General features: G+C 31.0%; 2 protein-coding genes across 2 annotated transcripts; one reads left to right on the forward strand and one right to left on the reverse strand.

Moving 5' to 3' along the window:
* Positions 1-154: 154 nt before the first annotated feature.
* Positions 155-8,646, reverse strand: LOC148609627 (low molecular weight phosphotyrosine protein phosphatase-like). The gene is made up of 6 exons (XM_088540557.1): positions 8,520-8,646; positions 6,350-6,423; positions 4,054-4,170; positions 3,272-3,333; positions 1,901-2,000; positions 155-370 (listed from the first exon to the last, which is right to left on the reverse strand). The coding sequence occupies exons 1-6, from the start codon at positions 8,557-8,559 to the stop codon at positions 284-286; spliced, it is 480 nt and encodes a 159-aa protein (XP_088396683.1). The 5' UTR covers positions 8,560-8,646; the 3' UTR covers positions 155-283.
* A 5-nt stretch (positions 8,647-8,651) lies between these two features.
* LOC148609628 (transmembrane protein 237A-like) lies at positions 8,652-17,132 on the forward strand. Its single transcript, XM_088540556.1, has 5 exons — positions 8,652-8,942; positions 13,209-13,485; positions 14,139-14,457; positions 15,038-15,212; positions 16,243-17,132. The coding sequence occupies exons 1-5, from the start codon at positions 8,652-8,654 to the stop codon at positions 16,417-16,419; spliced, it is 1,239 nt and encodes a 412-aa protein (XP_088396682.1). The 3' UTR covers positions 16,420-17,132.
* The last annotated feature ends 2,017 nt before the right edge of the window (positions 17,133-19,149 follow it).

The raw sequence follows: 19,149 nt of genomic DNA on the forward strand, positions 1-19,149 counted from the left end.
TTGAGCCTTACTTTATATGTTTTATATGCATTTTGAATTATTTTGTGCTTTAAAAAGAAATGAAATAGAAAATGTTATTCTGCTTTTATAGGGGGTTATTGCATTGACATGCATTTATGACAGTCAGCTAACACAAAAAAAAATATATAAAACATGTAGTTAAAATATTTTATTGCACCAATAATCCATTTCTTCTATTTAGAAAGTATGCTGAATGCCATGTACAATGTATTAAAACAGCAATTGGATATACAAGCTTAAATAAAAATGTTATCTGCATATTTCATGATCCAGTGACTGAGTTAAAGAATCCTTCACAACATCTACAACACTGTTCATATACTTTGTCAAAGTCTTTCATATCATGTCCCTGAAACAAAGGTTAAATTAATCATATAATGATGAGGTAATATGAACCACATCAGCTAAGAATCATGCAAATTGTGATACATGCACATGATTAGAAAGCCCATATATTATCACTTTTTATATTTCGTGGCTTTTCATATAACCCTTGGTCATAGGAGATTAAATATAATGTATTGTAGTATTCAAATTTAAGGGAGATACCGTGTAAATTGACACTATAATGTAATAGAAACTATTGGTTTTTTTATGTGAATTATTTCCTAAGACCAGACAGATTGGAATCAACAATTTTACACTTCATCATATGGATCATAAAGTACCTTAATAACAAAAATAAAAATGTGTAGCCTTTTTGTTGAGGATCAGATATTACAGGATTAGCACGATTCTTACAAATCATTTATGATAGCTACATGTGTATACAAATTATCATAAAACTTGTACTGTACACTTTTATAATAGTTAATGGTAAAATTCTTGAAATTTCTTTTTATCAAAGAAAAATAAACTGTAATTTATGTCCTGTCTGTCACACATGGTTGCTGTTATTCAAAATTTGACTGCAGGGGCATATACATGAAACAGATATCATGGATATGGAAGTGTAATGTAGTGATGCTAACAAAAGTATACATTTAATACCTCTGACCTTGCAAAAACTTACTTAATCAGAAAACTTAATATTAAGATCTTAGAATTTTATAAGTCTGGGGACATATACATGATATGGATATAGCATTGAAATGTAGTGATGCTAAAAACTTAACATTAAAATCTCAAATGTGGACATTGACATTGTAAAAGCAATCAATTCTTAAGGCTTGCCTTCCATGACCTTTTGTCACAGGCCGCTGAGGTGAGACAAAAAACAATGTTTCCATGTAAATTTCAGTCCCCTACAAGGAAAGCTTAGCAGGACAAAACTAATGTTATATTAGTTGGTCAGTGTGTCATTTACCATCCAGATAATCAGAGATATTTCAAGTGGTTTCAAGATGGATGTGTATGTGTGTATGCATGCTTACCATTTAAAATATACTTCATCATATAATTGCTTACAATTTGCAAGGAAATGCGTAAAAAACTGACCACAAGGCAATGAAATTCAAAACAATAAAAACATAAAAAAGTATAAATTATGGGTACAAGGAGTAGCTTCTCCTATATTGACATGATTTACACATCACTCACATAATATGGACCTACAGTAATCAGTTTCTGGGAGCCATATTCTCTTCACATTTGATTTATATATCACTAAATTAATACAGATGAACAAAAATTGTTTACTTTATTTTTTTTCGAGTGTCATATTCTCCTTACCTCAGTAAAAGATATTAAAGAAAAAGGTGTGCAAAGATTGACCAAGGCAAAAACACAATAATCAGCCCTTCTGCAGATCATTGTCTACCAACAATTGCAGTTTTAGATATACAATATAGTATGGATCTACAATAATCAGTTCTTTCTGAAGGTCATATATATATAAATATTCTCCTGACATTTGTATTTTTATTTAAATATCACTTACATAATATGGATCTACAATAATCAGTTCTTTCTGGGGGTCAAATTCTCCTAACATATGTAGTTTAGCATGACAGTTCTTTGGTTTAATACTGTCTAGATCACTGCAATATATTAATAAAAAATCCAAGTAAGTGTCACCTGTATGGAAATGATTAACACATTTTTAGAGTAAAGGGTGCAGATAAAATGGTTGTGTGGTTATTGGTCTGAAATCTACTGGAGTTAAAATTTGGGTTCAATAGAAAATTATTTTATTTTCTATTCTATACTTCTTATTTGTGGATTTTAAATTATCAGATGAATTTACCAAATCTGCTAAATAAAGTCGGCACTTTTAATAGAACATATGGATGAAATTTTTAACGAAAACTTTGTCTTTGTCTTATGAAACAAGAGGAGTATGTGCTCATCATTCTTTTCTTGCTTAAGTGTAAAAATTAAGGATTGTGATCTTTAACTTACTGTAATCAAAATCAAATAAGAACTATTTCAAGTTTTTAAATTAAATCTCCCCAGCTATCTATAATTATTTACTGAACAGCAATTTTCTAGGTAAATACTTTTAGGACAAAAAAATTTGGGGAATTAGGTGGTACTCCCATAAATGTATAAATAGGCTTATTCCAGACAAAGAAATGCATGCATGTATATTTACCTACAAAAAGTACTTACTTTGATAAATAAAATTCTCTAAAAAGGTGACCCTAAAGGTATCTGGGAAAAAATATATCTTACAAAAAAGTAACCTTAACAAGTTTTCACAAAATCTCAAAATGATTTTTCCCTTACCAGCTTTTTTTAATGAGCCTTGGTACAATTATATTTTTGCATAAAAAATATCTCAATTCCTCACCACCAACCTTTCTAGAAAAAAAAATACTTTGAAACTTATGAATCCAAACCCCCAAAAATAGCAAAACTGTTAGAAAAACTGAAAATAGCTCACATATGGTGAAAAAACCTGATAAATTGTCCATGTATGGTGTAAAAAGCCTGATAAATAGCCCATGTATGGTGTAAAAAACATGATAAATAGCCCACATATGGTGGAAAAAACCTGATAAATAGCCTACGTATGGTGAAAAAAACCTGATAAATAGCCTGTGTATGGTGTAAAAAGCCTGATAAATAGCCCACATATGGTGTAAAAAGCCTGATCAATAGCCCACATATGGTGTAAAAAATCTGATAAATAGCCCACATATGGTGTAAAAAGCTATGACAGAGTTATCCCTTAAATTTGGTCAAAAAGGCAGGTGCAGGAAAGCCAGTTTCTATAAGACAACTTTGTCATCAGAGTAACTGAAAAAAAGGTCAGTTAAGGGCTTAAGTGAAATTGTTTAAAATTAAGCAGATTTCAATATTACATTACCTCATATTATCATGATCCATACCAAAAATATAATCAAACTTTTCAAAGTCAGCAGGCTGTATCTAAAATGCATAAACATGTCAGTCATTATAAACATTTAAATTAAGAGGGCAAAATGCATTATAAAAAGAGATGATCTCAAAATCGCAAAATAGAAATTCCAAATTTCACTTGGAACACAAAATTTTCCTATCCTATAGTAAAGGGCTGGCATACATGTAAACAAAAAAAAATAACATACCAATGTGTAAGAGCTGTTTTCATTCATTCCAGTAGTGTGAATGAACATCAAATTCATACATGGTAGCACTCACCATGTGCCCCATTATATATGAAAACAAACAATAACAATTGTCAGTGAGTGATATTTAGTCCAGGCATTGTACATGTCCATATGTGAACTAATAATGCAAACAACTATTGCCATATCTAACATCATTCTACTTTATATACACTTTCTTTCATTATAAATAATAATAAAAAGCACTAAGTTTCACTAACGACCATTTCAATTGACATAGCTGAAAGTGAAAAGCCAAATATGACAGGTCTAAGGTTACTGCAATAGGGAAAAAAATGTAAAAAAAGTACCATAATTATCCTATTAGAATCAAATAAATCATGGAAACTCCATTTTATCATTGTTTTACCACATGCTGACCATTAATGCCTCATTATTTTACCCTGAGCAACAGCATGTGGTAAAACAATGATAAGATGGAGTTTCTGTGATATATTTCTTAATTCTCACCAAAAGTTAAAAAGATCAACAGATTTATTACCATTCTTGCTTTGTGAACATAATCTTTTATTCCAAATTTATGTAATGTAGTAACTGTCCTCTCATTAGGACCTTTTCCAACATGCCAATCTCCCATAGCAGCACTGTCTACCATCCACTACAATGAATCAAATTACTCATGTACTGAATCAATTTATATGGTATGCTTGAATTTTTACCTCTCAAATAGTCGTCAAATTGCAAAAATATGAGATAAAACATGGATAAAAGGAAAGTACAGGAATAGAATTCAAATTTATCTTTATTGTTGTAAATCGTTAATATTGAACTCTTTGAATTATTTTTAAATTCACTATTCTGATTACGAAGGACATTTAATAAACACACAACAAAATTTGCAATATATTGTAGGATGCAGTGCACCAGTTTGCGAAATACATGTATTCAGGTTTGATGACGGTTTACATGGAACACCTAGATGAATTAATACAAAACATCAAACATACTGCATGATTGAACTACAAACTACTAGTTGGCCTTTCCCAGATTCTACATTTTTAATTCGAAATTCAATTTAAAGATCTTCATGTTGAAACTGTCTGCCAAATAATTCAATTTTAAGCCACAATCATTGAAATAAACCATGCCCTTAGATACACGTCCCTCTCAACTAGCCACATTTCTCAGTATAGCTATATAGCTCAAGTCCTACAAGTTATCGCACAGACACCTGTGTATCATATAAAAGCACTTAGTTTCTGGGCACCTACATTGTAGTTCCAGAGACATGTACATTAACATAAACACCAAAGTCTTCAAATACAATTTCCACAATTTTGTCTGGTGCATGAAACACTCGCCATGCACTTCTAATGCCCTGAAGCACCTACAGCTTTATCATTATAACACATGGCCAAATAGCAAAATAGAATTACTGGTATTATTACAAAAAGCAATATCACCAGACCACAGACTATTACCATTCCTGAGAAATGCATTATCGAAATTCCTATGTCATCGTCTATAAGCAAAGTTTCATTTTTATTTGTCACCTCCAGGCTTCCAATGTCACGAGGCGGTAACGGTATTAAAAATACATGATACAGTGGGTGGTAGGTCAGGGTGGTTTCCGGGGTTATGCTTCCTTTTTGTAAAAAGTTCAGCAAACAAACGAGTGACAAATATTAGCCTGGAACAGGGAGTGTAGTCCTTGCCTGCCCCAGGAACATTTTTCTTTATATAACTTTCTTGATCGGAACCAATGCCCCCTTTTTGCAAATACTAGTAAATGAATCTGCCAGACCCTGCATGAAATTTCTGAAAGACAAACTATCCAATTGACAGTCAGCATTGCTCTTTTTCATTTCTATGAGTCATGACTATTTATAATCTCACAGGATGTTTATTTCTAGCTAAACATGAAATGGTTTATTATGCGTCTTAGAGTATTGTATTTGTAGGCAACATATTAAATATAAAATAAAGAACGATTTGTTTATCCTGGTAAATGAATAGAAATAAATAGGTAATGGTGATGTTAGAGGTCAACTATTTCATAATGGGATCCTTGTTAATACAAACCAATTTAATCATCATATTTAGTTCATATAAAAAGTTGTTTATTGGGTTTGTTTATTGGCATGAATAGCATAGAATTCAATATGACAAATAAGAAAACCCTATAAAGTGGACCCACACTAGTGTAACTATCTGCATTTGAACTTTAATGGGGTATGCAAGTGGGACTATTTTCCTGCGGTAGTAGAAGATAATTTCAGACGCTTTACAAATCTAAAGGCTCTGGCGACTGCTATATCAATTCTGATCTTCGATCTAATTTGATAAAAATGAATCAGACATACCTATTAACCCTCACACATTAGTGGGAGACTCCATCAAAACCAATGAAACATTTAGAATCTCCCACTTGGCAATGTAAGATTTGTAAGGTGCTAATATTTTCTGTGAAAAACACTAATAAATCTATTACATCAATAATTTACCCTTGCGTTAAAATCTTCCACATGACAAAGACAATGGAAGGGTGGATCTTCCACATGAGCTGTCCCAAAGGTTGACAGGTACAATGTATGATCAAGCAGACATTAATCAAGCTTGAGTTATCTCCCCTTATGCATGTTTCCCTTCTTCTTTGAATTTGATGTATAAAAATACAATTTATTGTGATTTACGACTATATAAACTCATCAGAAATACTGAATCGAACAGGTAAATTGTACAGTAGCTTATTGACCTGGTAAGCTAAATGATTGTTTAAGTACCTGTATAAAACACATCATCACAAATTTAACATAAAGGTAGCAATTTTAACTTACATCTTGCAATTGGTTCTTTTCCTTGAGTAACCGCAAAAATACTGCTTCTGCAATAGGAGATCTGCAGATATTTCCTGCAAATCATGAAATATATATTTTAAAAATCTAAGCTAAAACTATACAATATACATATATATGTATTTTTATACATATAAATATCTTGTATCTAATGCATATTTTTTAGCATATTAAAAGTGTCTATTTCCAAGGCACGAGAAAGTTCTCTTACATTGTAGTTTAAAAGATGCTTCAAATCTAACTTTATTGAAATATAGCAACTTGTTGTACACCAAATAACGGATAGCATTAATTCAATACCTAAGGTTAAAATGAGTTTTTAACATTTAAAATACTACACATAGTTATAGTTTTATTTGTAACTTTTGTAGATAATTTTGATGGGTTAATAGTTATTACCTAGCTCATAGTACAGTGTACTTGTAGGGTAACTATATTTTTTAATATTTCTTGAAAAAAAATATCTACGTAGAAGGATGAGGAGTTTTACCATTTTAGATTGTATGGTTGATAATCAAAAGATAGGCAGTTAGCATAGTATCTCAGCAAAAGAATTTAACAAAACTGATCATCTTTAAATAAATCATCAATCCATACCCATCACTGCCTGTGGATCCCTTTTTTAAACCCAAACACCCTTCCATCTAATGAGAAACTAACAAATAAACCATTCATTACAACAAATACCAATTACTAAAAAATGTATGTATTAACATCATTAAAACATTAATAGTAATGCAACTTCTAAAAAAAGCCATTTCATTCTTTCAGGGGAGATAATTTACTTTATTTAAAAATAAGTACATGTGTACATGTATTTAAAGTGAAATTACGTTTTTTCATTAACATTTTTTTTATATTAGTCAGACCAAAAGGCATTTGACAAACATGAAAGGTGCACGGCACTTTATTATTTTTCTAAAACGTGTGAAAGATTTAAATTTAGAAAAATGCTCATCTGTAACTAAGGCAAAAAAAAAAATATGTGTGTTTCCTATTACACCTTTGAAAAAATAGGGTAGTAGGTTGAGATTTTTCTACTCTTAATTTTTTTTACATTGCTTCTATGGGAGAAATATCCTGACTTTAACAATGCCTACTGAAAAGTGATCAAAGAAAACTTTATGGTACACTATATTTAGCTGAAAAGATATGGGTAGGGTACATAATGTAATAGGAAACACACATCTTTTTTAATTTGGCCTAACCAACCTCTATTTGGGTATATTTACTAAATCCATTCTTAAATCAAATCTGTGATACATGTATATTGTACTTTATCCACTGTAAACAATTATTTAATAACTGAGAGTCAATTCAAAATTTAACAGTAAGACCATAAATCTGTAAGCACCTGATTAATTAAATATCATGTAAATTGCGTTAACAAATGTGTATTTTAAACCATGGGGCAAGGCAGCAAAATGATTACGGTGTTGGTCTTGTAATCATTAGGTTAATATTTCTCGATACTGTTGTAGGTTTGAGCCCCACATGTGCCCTTGCAGGGATTCATATTAACTGTCAAGAGTGAAAAATTCTGGCCCTGGCACAACAACAGTTAAAATAATACCTAAGTCTCAGAATATTCTTAACTTTCATCATGTAACTTAATTAATATTGATGACAAACAATTAAGAATTTTCTCAGACTTAAGCAATTTTCAAGTTTTGTGATGCTGGAGCCAGGACTTTTTCCAATCTTAATTTTAAGTCCACAAGAGGAACGTAAAAAATCATCAATAAGGGTAAATGTAAAACATAAGATATAGGACAAAACATGCACAATTAAGACATGTTTGCTCGTTACATAAATTCAATTGCATATATATAATTAAATGTAAGCTATTGAGTATTCAGAGGACATTCAAATTTCGAAAATCAAAGTGTTAACATGTAACTACATGCAACAATTTGCTGACACAAACTATTCTAGACCGTTTTTATTTTTTAATTCACACTCATATGGAAGAGTTGATAAATGCTAGAGGGATTTTCTCAGTCTTATTTGAATTTTATTACATTTTGGTCTTTAGTTGATGTCAATACTTGTAGACTTTTTTTTAAATAGTTTTCCAGACAGTTGAATATATAAAGCAGTACATATAGCTTTGATAAACGTCTCCTTTTGTATGGGTTATCTAAAAATGTACCTAGGCAAATAAACAAAACTGAGTGCTTTTTCGATGACATATCGCCTGGAATAATAAAACGAACACTCTAGAGAAGTTTCAGAAATAGGTTCCGAAACGTACCGGAAATGCAATTGTTTATGGTTACTAAAAATGGCCGACGTAATTCAGCCAGCGAAAAAGAAAAAGTTACCACCTGTATCACAAGAAGCAGATACAGGTGAAGCACAGAAAAAGCCCGTCAGAAAGAAGAAAAAGAAGCCGACAGAATCAGCTACTAATGGTGAACCTGGGTCTGAGGTGACGACTCCAAAAAAGAAGAAAACACCTGCCGCGGCTGATGATGGAGAAAAACCGACACCTCGTAAAAGAAAGAAGCGGAAGCCAGCTGAGGAAACGGAAGATGGACAACCTGCTTCAGCCAGAAGTGGAGCAAGTCAAGAGGTTCTTATTCAGTGTTCATATTTTGTCAAATTTGCTATACGAAGCAGATTAATAAATAGAGTGTTTCCAGTACCTATTCAATGTGCACAGACATGTTTTGTATCTTGATCAAGTTACTTAAGTTTGATGATTGTTTTGAATTTTGGCAGTCATATGGGTATGAGTTGAACCAAAAAAAACGATTAGTACAATTTCTTATTTATTGGAACATTGGAATACTTAGTCTGATTTAAAAAAAAAATTCTCAGTCACTGCATTCCTCCAGAGCAGTGCCTAACCAAGGATTTATATATAGCAAGGATTGGAATCTTGCACAATTTTACATAGTAAGACAAAAAGCATGTTGCATTGGGCGGGATTACCCATGATGCATTTTGTTGATGCTGAATGTGCCCTTTAAATGGTGGACGATTTCCATGGCTTCAACATTTCATCTCGATAAATGTACACTACAGCTTGCAGCATAGTATGATAAATACCTGGCATACCTCATACCTGGCATCCTATGCCAGGTATTTATTGGTTATTGGCCATTAATTAACAAGACTCCCATTTAATAATTAATTAAGGATTTGAAATTTTTAAGTATGTATAATTAAAATTACAAAAATATTAAGTTCATAGGGAATTTGTAGATGAAGTAGTGTATTTGCATGTATCAGTGTTTTAATTAAACATACAGGCCTTTTATTATTTATCATTTTGAAATATTTTGAAAAAATTGTTTGCAGTTTAATTAATTATTTTGAGATTCATAATTAGGAAACTATATTTTGTTATTTCAGTTGTACAACACACATTTTTCTGCTTTATGAGTTAATATCAGAACTTATTTGTGATATAGTTAAATGCATTTTCATATAATTTCTGACACAGGGATATTTGTTTGCAAATTTAAGTACTTGTAACAACAACAAAAAATTAAAGTTAAAATTTATTTATTACATAAGAAATCTTCATATTTAACAGCACGTAAAGATTCCCATACTAAAAGCTACCAAAATGCTTTAATTTACATTTTTTAAGGCGCAGATAACATTGAATACATGTAATAAATGTATTAAAGAGACCAAATAGGTTCTTTGCCAATAAAAAAAACTGTTTTGTTATCATATTTCATTCCTTTTATTAATTTTTTTTTTTTTTCAAAATGAAACTTTCAACTTTTCAGACATGTATGCAAATATAATATAAAATAATTTAATTTCAGTATGATAAAATACAATTTTTTATCTTTTACAGTTGAAATTTTCCACAAGAGCTCCAAATACATCGTACATGTATAAACTGTAACTTTATATTTCCTGTAACTTTTATATTTGATTTTTACAGACACATCTACATATAATCCTAATGAAAAAATAGTAATATTAATTATTTTTTTGGTCAATATAACTCAACTCAAATTCCATTTTTTTTTTAGTTTTTTAGTTTTGAACATTAAAAATATTTTCCCTCTATTGGCATATTAAGATGAAACACTGGAAGCTATGCATTTTATGTATTCTGTTAATTTTAGAATAAATTTGTCATTTAAAAGGTCAATTTGTAGTAGAAATAGAAAATACATTGTACATGTACACATGTATTTCAATTAAATATTCACCAGTCTTCATTGCTCATTTCATATCTTTTATATTAAATTATATATTAAGTTTTATACACACAATTTTGTGTTTTCAAGCACTAATTAAAAGTAAGTTTTTACCTTGCAGGTAAATTACTTTTTCTACTATCACCTGTATTGGTGGAAAGGTAAATTTTACCTGAGACACCAGAATTTATTTATCAATTATTGAGTTGTATATTACAAATAACAGAATTAATTTCAAAGGATTCATACCTGGCATACCAGGTATTTATCAGACGATGCTGCAAGCTGTACAGTACATGTAGGTATTCTGACTCATATGGTTTGAAAAACCAATTAAAATATTCCACCTCAAGTTGCCTGCAGACTTTTTCAATGTTTTGTTTTGATCAATACCTTGATATTCGAGACCTTTATCGCTATTCAAATTTTCAATCTGATCCTACCTTTGAAAGCATACTTCCCTTGTCATTAAAAATTCAAACTCCTTTTTTCCAAACTTGATCAATCATCATAAAATTTGTTTAAAATGATCAGAAATAGTATGAGGATGTATACAAGGAGTTTAGCAGTTGAAGCTTTCTGTGCATTTGCGATATCAATATTGTATATGCCTTGGTTTTGGCTCCTGACTGCAAAGCTCCGCCTTCGAGAGGTCCTCTCCTCATTTAAAATTTCAATACAAGTCGTTTCGGCCATACTACCATCTCTGCCATAGTTATCTCAGCCATAGTATATTTCATCCACACATTTTACAATATTGTCCTCTGTTTTAAATATTACCAGACACCAATTTGTATATATAAACTCATTTATGTAAAATAAAGATGGGTATAAAATTAAAATTGATTAAATTATAGGATTAATCATTAAAAGAAAAATGGTATGATAATAATACATGTAGATAATGTGCAGATTGATTATCAGTAATGAGGAAACACCAATGATATTAATGAAACAACACAGAAAATTTATGGAACAATGAATACCTAAGCTGTGTACCCAAACTGATATCTACATGTAGATGAATAAAATAGGAGAAAATTTAATGTTCTTACTTAAATTACTAGTATAATAATCCTGCCCTTTGGTCACTAAAACATTGGTTATGCTATAGCATAGACCTTTAATTAAATATTATTAATACAGTTTATTAAATGCATTGAAAACCATACATCTGAAATCAGTTTTACCTAATTTCAGCCCAGCCTACTATAAAAATCCTTGAAATCATCAACAAAAACTTTTGAAATTAGCATACAGAGTCCTCCTAAGAATGTACAAGAGGTGTATTATTTTGCTCCACATTTTATTCTTTACAAAAGTTTGCTGTTTGTATTTCATCGATTCCGTATAACTTCAAACACATTTTAACTCTAATAAAACAACTTTACTACCAAAAAAAAGATGACAATGACAAATATATTACATAATGAAACCAATTAAATGTTAATTTACCAATGATATATTAATTGAATACACATTGAAAACCATGGCCGAAAAGTACTGCGGCCGAAACGTTCTATGGACGAGATGACTAGAAAGCTAAAATTTAAACTCCTCCTTCAAACCTGATCTATCATCATAAAATTTATTTGAAATTAATCAGAAATGATCCAAGGGTGTATATAAAAAATTTTGTAGCTGTAGCCTCCCATTTTCATGTGATATCGATGTTTTTATTTGACCAATTGTTCATCTAAAAAAAATGGCAGCTGGAGGCACGCCCTTGAGAAAGTCGTTCCCTCTTAAATAAAAATTCTAACTCTTTCTCCAAAACCTGAACGATCATCATAAAATTTGTTTTAAATTGATAAAAAATTGTCTGAGGATGTATATAAAGATGTTTATAGCTGTAGCTTCCCCAGCTTTTGTGATATCAATGTTTTAAATGTCCTAATTTTGACTGCAATATATGTAGCTGTATAGGCAGCAAGTAGTTGTGGCTAGTATACTGAAATCTCGCCACACGAGATATTGCGATAAATCATGATGTGCGAATCCTTCTATATTTAACTCCTTAGCCAAACCTAGAGGGAGAAATGAGCAAAAACTCCTTATTTTTGCTAATTTCTCCCATTTGTCTTAGAGAGAGGGAAGTTTTTTTAATAGATTACACAGAGGAAAATGTCAGTATTGTTGTTTTTCAAACAGAATTTACTTAAAGTACTCCTTGTTATAGATATCTGGATTAGGCCCTGATTCGGAGAACCATTAATCAATATCCAAATCTAAAAGATGGGGGTTGCAGGATCAGAGAAAATTTGGACTATAAAATACTGTCAAAAAGTGATAATTAGATTATTTTTATTAGCACAGAATATTGGTGATATGTACATGTATATGCAGCCAGAGTAAAAAATTATTAACTTATTTTAACCAGATAAATTGGAAAAAAATATTGTATTTAATAAAGTCTTAATATACATGTACATTGTACATTTACTGTAGGTGGCCAATTGGTGACATTATTCCAGATTTTGTGTTTCATGAATTATTAACATATGCATATACAGATTACAAACTTTGTACATTGTGTGCCTCTTTGCTCTACAATTTTTGTGTTAATTGAAAAGCCTCTTTTCTTTCTTTCTTTTTTTTCTATTTCATTTCAGAGTATGGAACTTTGTGTGAAAAACAAGAAGTTTTTGTACTAATGTACATATATTTTACAGGATGTCAGTGGTAGTAAGGCAAGTTTAATCACAAAAGATGACAAAAAGACTACACCAAGAAAGAAAGGTGGCAAAAAGAAAGTAAAGAAGGCTTCACCCAGAATAGGAGATGAGTTCATGGATGCTGCTTTTGCAGCAGACTTGTCAACAATACAAGAAGACATTATTTCACCAGATAAAAGGAAAGATGATGATGACGTGATTCACCACCCTTACTCCACTGAATCTAATGTTCTGAAAAGTCAACCCTTGAATAATCTATTTATAGAAACTAATTGTAAGACTTTACGACTATTAAATTTTGATGTACATGTGTATAGCAGTTTGCTTGCCACTACAAGTTTTAAACTAAAATGTTTTGTTTCTGGATTCAGTAGTTCATTTTTCTTTCAGAAAAGTACATTTTTGTACCATTTATGCGACACAAAATTTAGCCATTAATTTTAAAAGTTCCGTTCTTTATTTATGGAATAAAATCAAATTACACAGATAGATAGGCTACTATATACATGTATCTTCCTCTACAAAATGAAGGCATCATATGTTAAAAACAATAATTTAAAGGCCTTTAGTGATACTTGTTAAGCTCTGACAATACTTATGGAAACGTACATGTGCATATAGATTTTCCATCTGGGTTGTATTCAATTAGAAACATATATTTATCTAAGACTTTTAGTTGTGTATTTGGACTCAAATCAAAATATCCACCAACAGACATTAAAGGAGAGGGACATTAAAGATTGAATTTTAATAACAGTAGGTTCAGGTATACTTGAAATTTACCATAATCACACTAACTTGTTAATGTTCAGATTTAAATGCTGTTCATGCAACTTTTCTACACTTTCTATTGCTTTAAACATTTGTTTCTAAACAATGTTCAGTTGTTCAAATGACTTTGTAAATTTTCCTTCTTTATTCTAACAGCTGGCTTCAAAAGAGAAAACAAAACCAAATTGGCTAGAAAATGGGCAGAGGAAGAAAAGCAGAAGGCAGAAGATCAACCCGAGGGACCCATCAGCAACACTATAGAATTTGCCATTGCTACTCACAATGTGTTTAAAACATTTTGTTTATTTATACATGGACTGACAGCAGGGATTGCCATGTGGCATATTACCACTGTTTATGTACTGTTATATCATACTGACCTTGACTTTCTGTCACATTACCGTCCACTAGCTCTTCCTGTCCAGTGTATGTTCTACATTCTTTTAGTGCTGTGTACTATTTCAGGCTGTGATAGGTAAGATATTAAAAAAAATATATATATTGTAAAAAATAAATATGCTTAATTCATTTTATGTTAAAGATTGTAATTGGTGCCAAGTATATATGTCAAATAATTTCTTTTAAATGGGTAACTGTTTAAATGGCATAATGCTAATGTTTTCTTCTCATTACATAGTTCCAGTTCCAGGCTACACATACACATGTATCAGATTTCAATAATAATTTGCGAGAATTGAAAAAAAATATTGCAGTTATATAGATTTATTAACTTTTACAAAGTTTATGATGTTGTTTTTTACTTATAGCTTTTACAATAGATACCAATATTTAGGTAAACAAAAATAGTTTTCTATTACCCAGTAATAACTGGCTTCCATTACAATTAAAAGCCAATGATATGACAAACATTATATTATATTCAATTAAGTACACTATACACACAGTTTTGGAAGACAAGGTAATTATCGTCAGTGCACATATGATGCTGAACATTAAATGACATAAATTTACAAATGAATGTGTATTAAAAAAAACAGCTTTGAATATAGAGAATAAGGAAAAGTGTTTTATGATGGTAAATATATTTTTTTCAGATTTGATATTGCCAATCCTACACGAAGATTTGTTCTCAGATCTCTGACTTTACAGACAGGGACTGTATCTATTGTAATTTACTTTGCATCTTTGATACTCAGTCTGAGTATTGCTAACATAGAAGATAGAATGAATCTTTATGGCAGATATCCAGAATTATGGGATGATCCAAAGGTAAGGACTTCTCATGTAATGCAAACATATAAACCTTCAGTTATCTCCATTGGTCAATGTAATATTCAGTTTAACCCTACTTTTGGTGTATTATAACTTAAAACCAAAATTAGGAGTAGGTTGAAGATTACACGAACCAAGGGAGGTAATTGAAGTTTTTTTTATGTTTGCATTACATTTGATGTACATGTATGTCCCTTAAGTTGTTATTACACTACATGAAACGTTCACATTTCCCATTTTAATATTTGTGCATCATTTATTGTGCATTTACACATTGTTTTGCGTTCGTTTAATCACACGATAGGAGGATTCATTTAAATGCATGATTGGAGCGTTCGTTTAAATGCATGATAGAAGCGTTTGTTTATTTTTGTACTTTGATTATTTCATTGATACAATTTATTTTTATATTATTTACTATTATAAATTTATATAGTTTCATTAATTCAATTTTCTATTTTCTTTTTCTTCATTATTTTTTAATATTATAATTTTTCATCTTTCATCTATCGTGCATTTAAACGCACGCAGTTAGCGTTCATCTATCATGCGTTTATATGCACGCTAGGAGCCATCGTTTATTGTGCTTTTAAATGCTCACTGGGAGCGTTCATTTATCGTGCATTTGGTGTGCGTTTAGATATTGCGCGTAAGGGAAACCTAAATGTCTCAAAGAGTGTATTTCTGTGTTCAAATCTATTTAAATTTATACCTGCACTCATTGTATGGATTCATTTTTCTATTGTGTATGTGGCTATATATAGATTGGGTATACTTTGTAAGCAATTTTGGTTGCTTCCTATTACAATCTTCCTGTTTGAGTAGGGTTTACCTACATGTAGTATGACAACATATGCAAATTGATGTTATTTTTGATCTAGTCTTCCACAGTTATTAGGTCATTCATACTTTCTGTCAAGTTGAGTTTTTTGAAAAATATTTTTGGTTTGAATTTTTTTTATATATGTACATTGTACCATGTTCCTCATGTTGTACAATTTATCAAATGTTATATTTTAATTTGAAGGTGACCTCAGATGAGATTCAGCTGTGGTCCAACATCAACACAGCACGAGGATGTCTAGCAATACTGGCCTGGATTGTCCTATCTATTACATCCACAACAGATCGGCTTGGTCAAATGCTAAAAGAAGGTGATGACTTTATCATCGGTGACACTGTAGAACTGGGCAACCCGGCATAGATTTTAGCTAATAATCAATAAAATATGTATCAAGTCAGTACAATTTTGTCAAATGGAAATGGGTATACAATTATTTCCATTGACTGAAAAATGTGAAGTTTAACAGTGTCATACTTGTGTAAATATTGAATGAAAGGTATTCATAAATGTACATTCTTTTTTACATATTTTAACTGTTGGGAATCTTAAAAGTTCTGTTCATTTTTTTTTGGTTTATTCTGGCCTTCATTCAAGCAACACCCTTTTTTATTATTTTTAAGGAATAATTATAATCATAATGCAACACTCATGGTTAAGTCAAGTTTAATCAAATAATGTCCCTAATTTTAATGTATAAATTCCACAATGGACAATTTCAAACTTTTTTATGCATGCACACATATGATTTTAAGGCACATTGTCAACAGATTGATTCAACAGTTGAATGAGAATTTAAATTACTGTTTTTATTTGAAGATTTGTAGTCATTGATTTTGACAAAAATCTGCCTACTGGATCTGCTGAGGCATTGCCATGATACTTCATGTACATTCATGTAGTCCTTGATAGACACATCCAAAATTTCACAATGCAGTTATCTCCTTAATGTATATTTTTGGTATTGAGTACGAAAGTAACTGAACCAGTCATTTCTATATAACCTGCGACATAAATTCTACTTCTTTTAGGTAAATTAATTATATCCAATATTAACAAATAATGTATCAATTTGGCAACAAACACAAGTCCACTTAGACACTGAATGAACATACTTCTGGTTTTAAATGTTGGTAGATCCCCATGGAATTTCAATGGTATACATGTAACTAGTTTTTCTATTTGAATTACATCACAATTTGTTGATATTACATTGTTTTGAATAAAAATGATTTTTACATGTTCATCAGAGAAAAAATGTGACATACATGGTTCATATGTTTTGGAAACAGCTGGAAAACATGAAAATCATGTGACTAACTAATTAATTCATGAAAACAAGTACATTAAAGTCACACCTTAATTATGTATTTTCAATCTGATATCATACATGAAAAGAGTATATTTGATATCATGCAAACTCTGGAATGGATGCTAGACTACAAATTTATATATATATATACATCTCAGAATGTGACGACTCTATTCGCTACACTGCTCCATCGGATCAAATTGATACAGGGAAGATATGTAAACGTATAGAAAGGTCTGAAAAATTCCCAACGATGTTGGAACTGTCATATTTGCGATGCAAATTTTTGGTCGTTCTATCCGCGGGACTCGAACTTGTACCGCTGTGACATCTATGGCAACACCGCCTGCACAAAGTCCAGCGCCCTAGACCACTAGGCCATAGATGTCACAGCAGTACAAGTTCGAGTCCCGCGGAGGGAACGACCAAAAATTTGCATCGCAAATTTGACAGTTCTAACATCGTTGGGAATTTTTCAGACCTTTCTATATATATATCTACATCAGTGTCAGCTACAAATATTGAAAAGACAAAGATACATATATTTGCTGACGTATGTTGAATTAATATATATATATGATTTATAATATGTAAATGCTCTTATTATGTATTGAATAATTTGAGGTTTATTTCATGATCAAGACTGTTTATATAGGGAAATTTTTCTGTAGATAAGAAAACAGAACTATATTATTACAATTTAGTACAATATGATGTAGTGAAAATTGTACACTCATGTCAATATGTGATATTTCGCTAGTGAAGTATTTAAAGAAAAATAAAGATTAATAGCATACATTTTGGTTTCTTTTGAATGGGAAATCAAGAGAAACAGGATTGGAATATAGTTGAAAAAGAACACAACCAAGTGACATTGACCAAACAAAGAAAGACGCACACACAACAAAGAACATGAAATAACCACAAAAAACACATGTGCAAAGAAAAAATAGTAAGTGAACAACCCTGATTCCACTGAAAACTTGAAGCATGGACCAGATGCACTGATAGGGTAAGTGTCCACCGCTATTCTAGAAACATCTGCCAAGTTGCTCATGAATATCAAAAGTAGGCGCAAGAGGAAAGGAAAACTATGACATGGTGAACAAATCATAACCTGGTAATGAAGTCTAATTATAAATATACATGTAGTCTAGCACTGTACACAATTTCGGTGTAGTTTCGGCAAGCTCAGTCATTACATATGAGTTGTGATATGAAAACTTCATACACAGCTAGTATCTCTATGATTAGACCAGGATATGATAGACTCCTTTATCTCAAGTTCTTGAGGTAGATGCGAAGTATAAAATCCCTGAATCTAGGATTGTATTAAGGCAAATTTTATCTACATAGGGGAATCTGAACAAATATCTGGCTGATTTGGATAAAAAGGAGTAAAAGGTCATCGAGTAGCGTGGCAAACATAATCTTTGGTATATTAAGATGATTTGGAATTGTTTTTAAACAGTATGAAGAATCCCACTCAAGTACTACGTATTTGTATCTATGTTCCGTCTTTCTTAGAGACACCTTATTTATGTATAATGAGCCGGGATTTCAACTGAACATGGAGAAGCAAATTAAAGATAGAAGAGAGCATTCAAATGTAAAAAAAATATTTGTTAACGTTCTATATATTATTCATCAAATCGCTCATCACGATAGTAAAATATACCGTGGCTTAGTTTAACTACAAGTTCATAGTGAATCAATTCATGATTGCAACTGAACATGCTAATTTCTTAAGTAATGCCTAAGAATGGAAGTAAACAATCACG

Source organism: Perna viridis, chromosome 8 (assembly GCF_037379345.1).
Source record: "Perna viridis isolate PV_CMFRI_1.1 ecotype Kerala chromosome 8, ASM3737934v1, whole genome shotgun sequence".
In the NCBI taxonomy this organism is placed as follows: Eukaryota; Metazoa; Mollusca; class Bivalvia; order Mytilida; family Mytilidae; genus Perna; species Perna viridis.